The 11,718-nt window shown below is 46.3% G+C and overlaps 1 protein-coding gene across 1 annotated transcript in view; it reads left to right on the top strand.

Moving 5' to 3' along the window:
* Positions 1 to 6,939: 6,939 nt before the first annotated feature.
* Positions 6,940 to 11,718, top strand: part of T265_06731 (hypothetical protein) — a gene marked incomplete at both ends in the record, with an annotated part of 20,245 nt that continues 15,466 nt past the window's right edge. The window contains 3 exons of the mRNA XM_009172068.1: positions 6,940 to 7,050; positions 7,084 to 7,239; positions 7,274 to 7,337. Of these exons, the coding sequence (XP_009170332.1) occupies positions 6,940 to 7,050; positions 7,084 to 7,239; positions 7,274 to 7,337 (331 nt within the window). The remainder of the gene's footprint in view (positions 7,051 to 7,083; positions 7,240 to 7,273; positions 7,338 to 11,718) is intronic.

Genomic DNA, 11,718 nt, shown 5'->3' with positions numbered 1-11,718 from the left:
GTTACAGTGCACACCATGCTTCAAGCCATGTTTTGCATTTCACCTCTCCTGCAGATTCCTTCATTCCGTCATGTTCACTCGCGTCTATCTTGATGCTCACCATCGAGTTCACTGCCCAAGGCACTCAAGGTCAAGCTTTTCAGTATTATATCTCACCATCTACTTTTGTCACAAAATCAGCTGTACCTCATGTGCTATTGTTACGGTTTTTTACGCTATTCAAAGCCACCTAGCACTTGAAGAGCACTGACCATTGCTTTGCTTTCCTGTTTGTCATGCTATTTATTGCCACACTCAATTGGGAAATGACTCAATCGTGCATCAACCGGTATGCTCCGTACAAGTCGGCGGATAAGCACAATATTATTATGCCTAGCAACATATATAACTAAAAGTCGATCGATGATAATTCTGTGACTAACAGCGCCACCAAAGTTTTGCAGCTGGTAAAAATGGATGCTGTGTTATATGAATCCATTAGATTTTTTAAAACGACTATTTATTAAAAAGGAAAATATTTTTGCATGGGTGCCCGTGCGTCCCCAGTGGCTACTTTTTTCCACTATTCGCCTGAAGCACAAAATTCCACTACAAACGTAGGCGTGGAGTAGCACATGCGTGAACGTATTAATTTATCTTACAAAAGTTTATCCGTCTCTGCTGAAAAACGGTTATAGGGTGGCCCCATGCACATGTGTATGCCAATTAGACTGCCAAATCCTAAGCTGAACCAACGAGAATCAGCAACTATTCTTCCAGTTTGTTCTGAGTGAGCAAGTCGCATCACTCATGCGAGTTTGTGATGACGCCTTTTTGCCTACACATTTCGCGACATTCCACTCGCGCCTATCGTTCGCTCATCCCTCGCCGAAGATGTCAATATCGGGTCCAATACTTGTGCCTGTTCGAAATTTCGTGTTAATTCTTCCAGTTTTCGGGTGTCTTCTCCGACGAAAGAGCACGTTTTCCTGGGATCGAAATAGTGACTCTTCGGGTGGTGGACAAACAAGCTATCCACTTCACAAACTCGACACACCTAAGGCCCTATTTTTCCGCTACGTTTGCGTTGCATCTCACCTGATAGTGTTAGCCCAGATGTTGTCGAAAACTCGGACCTAAGCGCGCATTCTGATTCTCACATGACAACAGCCGTTCATCAGGCCCTCAAATAAATTCACCCAGTACACGCCTCCAGACAGTTTCAGTCACTTCCGGAACATTAATAATTTCTCCTGTGTCATTTCATCATGATGTTTATTGACCCATTTCTTCAAGAAAGCTTTTCCTTATATGGCACCTCCTGTTCCCATCCATTTTTCTACTGCTCACTGAAGGTCAACTGCGTATAGTCCGACAAACACGGTCGTCCTGCAGAATCACTGGCGTGCCGAATCTTACGAATCCGTACACAGCAAAAAATCTCAATAATGGTGCTGAATTATTATCATCTGAAGCGTTACTTTCCGGTTGTGTCGTATGCCATTCCATGCAGCTGACCCAAATATCGACGCAATCAGCAATCCTGCATTTAAGTGAACAGAGCTAGAGATGCAAGGAATGCGTGCAAAACTTGCCTCGAAATAAACAGAAAGCAGCTCCTGAACTTCCCAAAGAGGCCGAAAATGTATTGCTGCCAAGCTGAAGTTCTCAAGTACCCTGAGATGTGACAAACCTCCTGTAACGGAGTTTTCAAGGGCGATTCGCGAATCCCGCTTGCATATACGTAGGGAAACAAGAATTCCTAAATCAGTAGATTACACTTGTTTAGGAGAGTAAGTTTTCAGCACCCATGTAATGCAGCATTTCTGCACGAAGATAAAGGTGTATGCTCTGATGATTTTAGTTAACAGATATTCATCCCTGTCTCGCATGCAGTGCATATAAACCAACGTGCAAATTGCTCACAAACGGAGTTTTCTGAAGACGTTTGTTGCAATAACGTCTTTCGTGGAGAAAATTTGCGAATTTGATAAGTAGTGCTCTGGAAAGCCCCCAGAATCCTGTCCCATTTGAGGCGGATCAACTCAACTTTCTATGACGGACGTGTAGCCACGCCATCTACTCTGGCCGGCAATACGCAGTTCATCGTAGCTTGATGCGCAATTGAAGGGCGGTCGTGTTCTACGTCTAAATGTACAGGTCTATTCGTGTCTTTGTGTGATACATGCATGGCATTTCCATAAAAATATCAGATTCCATATGGGTAACTCCCATTGCCCTAAAGGTAGTTGATGTTTCATTTGCTCTCGCGACGTGCCTCTTCCAGTGGCTGTTTGCTGTTCGCTTGTTCGAAATGACTGAGCTGTTTTGCTGGCCAGGCTTCCCCAGACCGGATAAAATATCTGGTAGCTGGAGCTATTTATTAATGCACAAGCCGCACTCATGACTGCTTGGATGGTTTTCCACCTTGCAGATCTGGTAGCATGCACGAGGGATGAAAACCCCGTGTGGTGGACGGGTACGCCCTGCAGGGAGGGTCGCCGTGTTACGTTGCACCATGGTGCGTTCGTATACTCGCCACCCCTCCAGTAGCACGTGTGTATCGCCCATCGCCGGTGGTTCTGAGCCTGGCCTTTAATCCAGGAAAACCAAAAAAAGAGCAGCGTTGCTGTTTGTCTGTAGCTGGATTGACCTTGTTCCGGTTATCACTTGTCCCACACCACCAAGAAATACAAGCGGACGACAAACTTGCTTGTGCCCGGTCTACACCCACACGGTCCTCTAACAAAAGGGAAATTATCCGTGAGCCTACATCTGCATGACTCCCTGCGTCCGTCTCCGTCTCACCACGGAACTGCGTATCCCTTCTCCGAACCTTGACTACCGTTACGGGGTTGTCCAGAAACCGAAGCATGTCAGTGCGATGATGGCATGGCACTGTCATACCCAGTGAGATGGCACTCTCGCAACTATTTTCTTCAGAATCTCGACCGCAACCCCTCGCCCACTCAAGCCTGTAGCCACAACTTCCAGCAGTTCCCATCCGGCCATGTCTCTGGGATGAGCTCTTCCGTACCCAATAAATTTTCGCTCAGATTTCGCTAGCCTGGCTTTCCTGCTGCAACTTCGACTTGCCTGTTGCACAAGTTCAAATCCGTATACGGAGCTCAGGTCGCCCTACATGTTGGCAACTTGCCCCCATCCAACCTATTCCCCTGCACCTGGTATCCCTACAACAGTGCAACCAGTGGGTCTGCGTACTTTCAGATTAAATCACATTTTTGAGACGAAACTTGTCATGTGCTCCCAATTTGAATTATCCCACCTCCATCTCCACTTTTGCTCGTTGTGACTCCGGCCATTTACCTAACCACCCAAGGTCACTCCTGGCCAGCAATGGTTTTCAGTTTTAGTTCATGCCACTGACTGTCTTTGATCCAGTCTAACCTCATGCCCATTTTGCCCAACAAGTTGTGCGATAACCTGTTATTGCTATATCATCGGATGTTCCCCATTGTTTATGACGTTTTCCTCTTTCTGTGTAATCCGCGCCCCCACAAATCCCTAAGTCATGCTCCATTCTGACTGTAAATCTACGATCATGCCAGACGGTATGCCACCACAAGTTGGGAATAAACATTATTATTATTGTAAGTACACGGCAAGTTCAGCGGTGTTGGTGAACATAATAAACGTCCGTGAATTTTTGCAATAAATCAATGACTGTGGAAGCCAGGCCGAAGAATATATAATTTGAGAACGGTTTTGCCAAAAATTGACCATAACCGAATTTAACCTCAAAATTGTGTTTCGGGGCGAACCAATTTTTTATACTTTTTTCCGATTTCAGCGGGCCCAAAAGTTTGGACTTGTATCACCGCCATTCCACGAGCACTTTCAGTTGAAATGAACAATATTTGTAGCAAGCTCAAATAAAAATAATAGCGTTGGTTCAGCGTTCAAATGTCTACTGACAACACCATTCGTTTTTGGTTTTGTAGAGGCCACACTCCGCTGGAAGGTAGCGGCCATTGATACGGTCGGTTGCCTGAATATTCCCGTATCAAAACTACACACGTGTGGCTCACCTAGAAGACATGTAATCGTTATGTTATATGATCGAGTTTACACAATAATTGGGCTTTGGATGACTTGAGACCCAAGCAGTCGATAAATGTACATGTGTCAACGGGTGAGTACCAGGGAATAATTGGAATATGCCTGCTGGTTTGTTCAACAATGTCTCTATTCAATAGGATATGCGGAGGCATTCCATTGTTGTAATATAAAGAAATTTTTTCCAAAATTTTTGACAGTCGCAGAAGACTTCCGAAGGTGCACTGTGCCCCGCACAAACCACCCATTCTCTCTTGGGGCAGGCTGAGAGACACTAGATGGGTGTAAGCACCTAATATCTAACTTGCGCAGTTTATTGGTATAGAATTTGTGATGTACTTGGAATGGTGAAACTGGGCGCAGCGCAGAACTTTAAGCTCAGAATTGTGAACCGTTTCGACTTACAGGTAAATTTTGGTTCTGCGTGTACAAAAATGCATGTATGAAATAGATACAAGCATCAAAGTGCACAGTTGAGGTCTGTTTTGTTACTCGCTTACGTAGTATCGTGGATTTTCGAAAAAATTTCATTTTGATGACCCTGATTTTTGAACGTATTTGCAACTCATAGTTTCCTACAGGGCCCTCAACAAGGTACGTACTCCCAATCCGAATGCATGCGGTGGTGGTAACGCCCCATCTATTCTCTTTCAGAACACATTTATACCACACAGCGCAGTTGGTAAATATCTCAAAAGCATGGCTGACTCCTTTTCCAAAGTTGAGAATGCCCTCCCGTTACACTAAGACAGGTACGAAGACAAGCTACTTTTAACACGGTCTTCAATGACAGTGTTGTTCTCCCTATTTGCTGCATCATTCAATTCAAGGAATGAGGTATTCTATGGTTTCTATCGCGGCTGCTACGGATGACAGTGTCCCAAGGCGAATCGAAAATTCCGTGGCCCCATCCAAGTCCGACATGGAGAAATGACAGAATTTTTCTGAGCTGCACAGCCTTATTCACTGACCAGGTCCGGTCGACGAACGGTCTCATAATCCATGCGTCGCTGCTCCGCCTCTAAGATAATATAGTCACTAAATCTAAGTGAGCCAGACTAGCTTCCACTGATCAGTGTGCAGAAATCTTAATGCTTAGGTAGATGAAAAACTAACTGTTTAGAATGCGACACAACCGACTTGATTGTACCATTCCAAAACGACATGTGCGAAAACCTCCACTGCCGTCACATTCTAGATTCAATCCCTAGTCCGTCATCCACCCAGCCCGGCTGATCTCGCAAATCAATAGCGGCAAACATGGTTATGAATCATAATATCGGCACATTAGCCGAGCCTTTTGTTTTCCGCGACCATAGACCACATGATTGGGACATCGATAAGGGAGGTGACAAATGCACCATGATATCCTCCAGCTTTATGTGGATTACGCCCAGTGCTTGCTACCCAGACCGCTACCTTGTCATTTGCAGGCACAACCGAAATGTGCTTCAGGGGTGCTATCCCGTCTAAAAACGTTTCCGAAACAGCAATCCTGAAAATGTGGCCCCTTGGAGCCTCACGATTTGATTTGTCCGAAACGAGGAGTGATCAAAAGCAGGAACCTTTCTCACCCACTGTTTTCTCCTCCCTATTTATTGATCCAAGCGCGCTTTCACTCTGTTTATGGAGCATTGTCACAACCACGTTCAGTAGTAGTTAGGCCGTTAGAACTGCCACGTCCATACTAGCATCTTTTAGTAAAACAGGAAGTCTTTGAGTGCTGTACAGCCTCTCTCACGAGTAACCATACCACCGGCCCCAGAAGTGAACATAAGCCATCGAAAGCCAGTAAACAAATAACCCCGAGCAAGATAACACAGATGCAACGCGAATTAAAAAATAGCTCATATATGTTTGGTAGAGATGAACTAAACCGTTATATGAATCAGAGCAAACGAGCAGCTTGAATATGTCCCAAGCGGACGCCGTAGAATGCAAGCCTTTGCCTAAGCTGGGACACACGGAGGCTTTAACAGCACCCCGTATGCAGAACACAATGGGACACAAGGATTGTGATATGGGGCACAGTGTTAGGAACCGAAAAACCTCTTACAATAAGTAAGTTTGTGTAACTGCATTTTCACTGCTACTGCGTACGCGCGTGGAAGTCATAATGTAGGGCACAAGCATCTTGCAGGTCGCAACTAGACCGTAGCTTGGAGGGGCGCCTAAAAGCAAGTGGAAGGTTTAAGACCCTAACGAAACTCACGGGAAAAATTCCGCAGCGACACCAGAAAACAGAAAAACCGAATTCAAAGTTAATTTACTATATAAGACCTGGTAGGTCATGAAATTCCTCCGACGGTTGTACACGCTCCTTCTCGAACCCAATTCAATTTACTATTAGACATTTATTTATGCGAATCCTCGCGCTGGCAAGCATACTGCCCCGCGCTGAGAACATAAAGAGCAGTGCTACACCCTTTTTTCACTTGTGCCTTTCAGGTGAACGACAGCCACTGACCGACAAGAACAAAACCGACCAGGGAGACTTGGGCAATAGCCTCGATCCTGTGTATCAATCCGTGAATCCGTGAAAGATGTTTGTATGGCATAGGGTACTTGCGAAATCGTGGATATGTGGAATGGGATACCTGTCTGGGATAGTAGCGTTGCTGAGAGAACGGTAATCTCGCGTACGCACCCGCCAAGCTGACCAGGTTAGCAGGTCGTCTCGTCCTCCACCGTACAGACGCAGTATCCGGGTGAATAATTCCGCAAGCTGTTTCGGTTAGAGAACTCCAAAAATATAACCTTTGCCACTGTTGCACTGAGGGTGTGTGTGTTTTACCGCTTTTAGGACGGCGCGGCACCTCGAACGCACTGTTGGGCGTGCTTTTTCGTCTGTCACCGTCTCGCGGCTGTGAGCTTCTCTGTATCATGGATTGTGTAAATGGTGGGCCATCAGGTGATTTGGAGGAACGGTCCTCGTCTGAAATGACATCGAAGGATTATTATTTTGATTCCTATGCACATTTCGGGATCCATGAGGTACTATACGCAATGTTTTCACGCCCTCCCTAGGAAATGTTGAAAGATGAGACCCGGACTTTAACCTACAGAAATGCCCTCGTACATAACAAGCATTTGGTTAAGGATAAGGTTGTCCTTGATGTTGGCTGCGGGACAGGCATTCTCTGCTTGTTTGCCATCAAAGCCGGTGCGAGACATGCCATTGGAGTGAGTCTCACAGCAAATCTTAACTACGCGTTAGATTGAATGTTCCAACATTATTGACCGAGCTGCTGAGGTGGTAAAAGCAAACAACATGGCGGACAGTAAGTTAATTTTGGTATAATCTGAGTCATCCTGCATTTCCTGACTAACATCTCTTAGTGCCACGGTATACTGGCCTGAGGGTGTCTAGGTTGAGCTGTTACTAGTTCATTCATCTTTCTCAGCTTGTCACATGAGCTGCTAAATTCTCTCACAAGATACGGTCACTAAATAATAACTTTCAGACTCTTGTAGCGTATTACGCCGACATCATACCATCTTGACATGAGGTTTGTACAGCTCTCGAGGTTGATTTATTGGCAAATACCTGCCTACCTAAGCTCTAAGCGTGTGACATTTCCGGTGGATATAAATGATATTGTGGTAATCCGAGCCCGGACGGCGTCTACGTTAAAGAAATTGAGAACGTTCCGCCGCATTCGTTCTCCGGTGTAAACAGTCCTACTCATGTCTCCTTAGCAAAGTACGATTTAAGCCAGAGATGAATACTTGACTCCACTGCCTCTGGGAGCAATCGGGTGCTCGGCGATACCTGTCTCCCTTGATGTAAGTTAACTAAGTCGTGTGGTGAGTTTGTATCGACTGAGGCTCACATGGGATGCCGGACCAGTCCCTCTGATGGCGCCTGAATCCCACATGACGTTGTATAGGTACCCTACGCTTGAAATTTTTTTCCTACGTTAATGGAGCTTCATACTAGTTCCCTACTTTTCCTTTTTATTTCCACCCTTTGTTTCGGCTTTCCTCTTGGCTGTATACAATTAAGCGCGAGTGGGCATTACTGGCATATTGTCGGTGACGGTGCAATACGTACGACCAAGCCCGAAATTATGGGACCAACTGTTTCACCATTACGCTATTCCAGATGATTGAAATCGAGTGATCCCATCAAAACCCAACCTAATTTTGATCAATTGGTCGAAAAGGGAACAATAGTTGCGGCAAACTTTACTGGGCCGTTGTCTTCAGTGAAAGTATGGAGGGGGGCGTAGTGAGGCAGACAAAGCATCTTGTCTGTCGACAGCCCTGGTTTTCCTCTGCAAACGCTGTTTAATACGCTTCGAGGACCATTATGTATCTACCATTGCTTCACGGAACGCCATCTTTACCACCACTAACGATACGTTTGCCTAACGCATCAACGTCCAACTCGTCAGTCTCTACGCGTGTAGCTAACGTTTTCCATCCAACCCCTGATCTAATCCTGTCCGTTGGGTCCGCTACACTTTCGCCCTCTCATTTTTCCAGCGTCTTTGATCTGGTGTTTCCAGCCAACTTATTATCAGCTGTGAGAAACGCGCACTTTTCATGTGGTTATATCTGCCGTAGTTTCGTTCACTGATTAGGGAGCTGGGGTAAGTAGCTGCGCATTGGAGGCGGGAGGTGACAGTTGATCCAAAAAATACAGGGTCATCAGCGAAATTTTAAGTGGGGAGTTTAGGAGAAGGGCTATACATTGAATCAATAGCTTGGTTGTACGAGCGCCACTGAGGGCGCGACTAGACCGTGTCTGACTGTCTGTAACCGTTGTTGTGTCCCGTCTCGGGGTACCCATCTAGGCAGACGGCAGTGTTCAGCGCAGCTGAGTTTACTGACAAGGACTTTTATTCTTCGCTGCCAAGTCATTGTTTGATCTCCCTGGCTCGCTTCCACCCTTCACGCAGTTGTGCGGCGAACTACCATAGCTCAACAGTATCGATCTGAGCTGGCCCAACGGTAATGAAGGGTCGGTGTTGATCGCCGATGTCATGCCGATGATAATGATGAGCCCGAAAACTCTCCACAGCAAACCGATACTATATTGGTAGTGAGCATGTGGATGAAGCATAGTAAAATGTGAAAGCTGTGCTAGCGGCGTTCAGCACTCTGTCCGACTTCCTGGAATCGAGACCGCCATCCATGATTGATGCCAGGAAATCCATAACAGCAGGCACCAAGTACGATGTCGCGCGCAAATCCCTCAAATGCCAAATAGTGAAGAGTCTAAGAAAATACCACTGTCTCTGGTGGACATCGAAAGCACGAGAGATGGAGAAAGCTTTCGTTATGGGAAACAGTCCCGTAACGACTTGTATCGACTTATACGATCGACTGGCCCTAAGAAAGCAACGTCCAGCGAAACAGTAGGTAAATAGGATGGCTCATTAATACACCCGCAAAAACGTTGATTTCGAAGAACAGTTCGGTTGACCACGTGCAACAGCCTGTGGAGGTAGTGCATACGGGCGAATGAAATGTGAACCTCAAGCGCCCGTCGGAAAGGGGAATAAAGTATGAAACGTCCATGCTGAAACGTGGAAAGATACCAGGACCGGACAATCTGTATCCAACCCTGTTCGAAGAAGCGGAACATCCCTGGTGACCCATCTAACAAAGCTTATTGGTGCGATATAGATAGAAGATAAAGTGCCTGCAGAATAGGGCATGTCGACAGTTATTCATGTCTTCTAAAAGGGTACGCGGACGCTGTGTGCAAACTCCCGAGGCGTCAGCTCGGTAGCCCTGGCATTAAAGATGCTCTTTGGTCTTATCCTTCGAAGGTTGACTGAACACCACGAGAAAACCACGCTGGGTTCCGTCCTGCAAGGGGATGCACCGACCACATTTCAACCCTCCAACGTTGCTTCCAGTAACCAACGATAGTTGTGTTCCTTAACTTGAAAACTGCCCTTGACTCTCTGGACAATGAAGCATCTATGGTGCAATTGTGTCCTATAAGTTCTTGACCCCCCTTCAAGCTAACTCCCGCGAACGTGTGAATTCTTATGGGAAGCTCGAGTTCACCAAGTAGTGTCAGGTAAGGCTGTCTTTCACCTTTCCTCTTCAACTTCGACATCGATATGATTGTGAAGCACACTTTATCAGCCTCTAATGCCTGTGGGGTCGAAGTACTCCCGAGGTATTAGTTCACAGATATCGCGTACGCAGACGACACAGCTCTTGGAGTGACGTACTCTTACCTCACGGTTTGGCATGTGCTTCACAACTGCAGAGTGTAAAGGGTTGTTACAAGACTAGGTGGCCTCGAACCCTAACCTCGTGCTTGTGGATGAGCCGATTGATGTAGTGGACAAGTTTGTCTACTTGGGCGGCTACATCAGTACCGACGGCCTCGCCTAAGATGATATTTCCACCTTTTGGAAAGGCCAGAGTAGCTTTAGTGAACCTGCATCACATATGGCGTAGGAGCGACATAGTCTTATCCGTTAAATGTCGAGTTTACAATGCTGCTATACTATACTATTTTTACTACGCGGGTCAAACCTGGTCGCTGCGCGCCAAGAACTTTCAGTGTTTGACCATCGATGTCTTCGGAGCATTGTCCGAGCCTATTAGGAACAGCAATGCTGAAGTACATCGAATGGTTTTTGGAAGAAATAACTTACACACGATGGATGAACTGATCACATTCCATAAATTGCACTGCCTTGGCCACACGCTTCGTCTGCCAGTCAACTGACCACTTCAGAAGATTCTTTTCGCATAACCACGGTAAGGGTGGAAACAAGCCCGGGGAGGTCACACTCACTCGGTTCAGTGAACACTAGAGTCCTTGAACAGGCTAATGTAATCTAAGCCAGCCTCGGTGATTACCATGGACAAAGTTAGGCTGAGCTCTGATGACCCTTCCGTCGGTGTTGCAGGCGTCTGGCGTGATGCCAGTACGCAGGTAAGTTAGTCTGTCCATCTTATCTGGTTCTGATTGAACAACTGACCTACTCCATCTTACAAGATCACTTCGCACTTGGAGGGAATAAAGCGCGCATCGAATCGCACGGCGATAGTATGTAGTGCATTTTGTACCCGATGGATCCTGAGAGAGCCCGCTTCCGTCTGCGTACTTCAGATCTTCACAGTGGTCCTTGGAGGGGACTTGCACTGCGCCTTCCAGGATGGAGTCCCCCTGTCGCCTCCACCTGGCTGAAGACATTGCAAGAAATGGTTGATCGGTATTAGTGGTGTTCGTGTTGTCAGTTTCCAGACTCACTGAGCGCTTAGAAGTGTAGGCACCTGAAAATACGAAAGGCCATCACCAGGTCTCCTCCCTAATAGCATACAGATCACATGAATAAGCGAGGCTGAGTACTCAGCCAGTTACGTTTGGAGGAGATAGGTTAAACGAATTTCATCCTCAGTACCGGCATTGGTAGCAATACTAGCGACGAAAGCGTATAGTCATCAATCTATTTGAATAAGGTCCTATAGTGGAAAGAAGAAAGGACAGAAGAAATCTCTGCTTAGCCTACCGCGAACGACTGTGTTGTGTACGACGAGGGTCGGAGTGCAACGACAATCAGAATGACAATGGAAAATACTGAGGGCCCGAAAGCTAGGCTTTATTCATCCAAAACTTTGACACTGAGAGCTGGAAGCAGAAGAACGTGATTTAGCAACAAATGATGAAACGTTTGAAAAACAGAG

The sequence above is a fragment of the Opisthorchis viverrini genome (genome assembly GCF_000715545.1).
Source record: "Opisthorchis viverrini unplaced genomic scaffold opera_v5_144, whole genome shotgun sequence".
In the NCBI taxonomy this organism is placed as follows: Eukaryota; Metazoa; Platyhelminthes; class Trematoda; order Opisthorchiida; family Opisthorchiidae; genus Opisthorchis; species Opisthorchis viverrini.
Note: the sequence above shows the minus strand (reverse complement) of the source record. Positions and strands in the feature narration are given on the sequence as shown.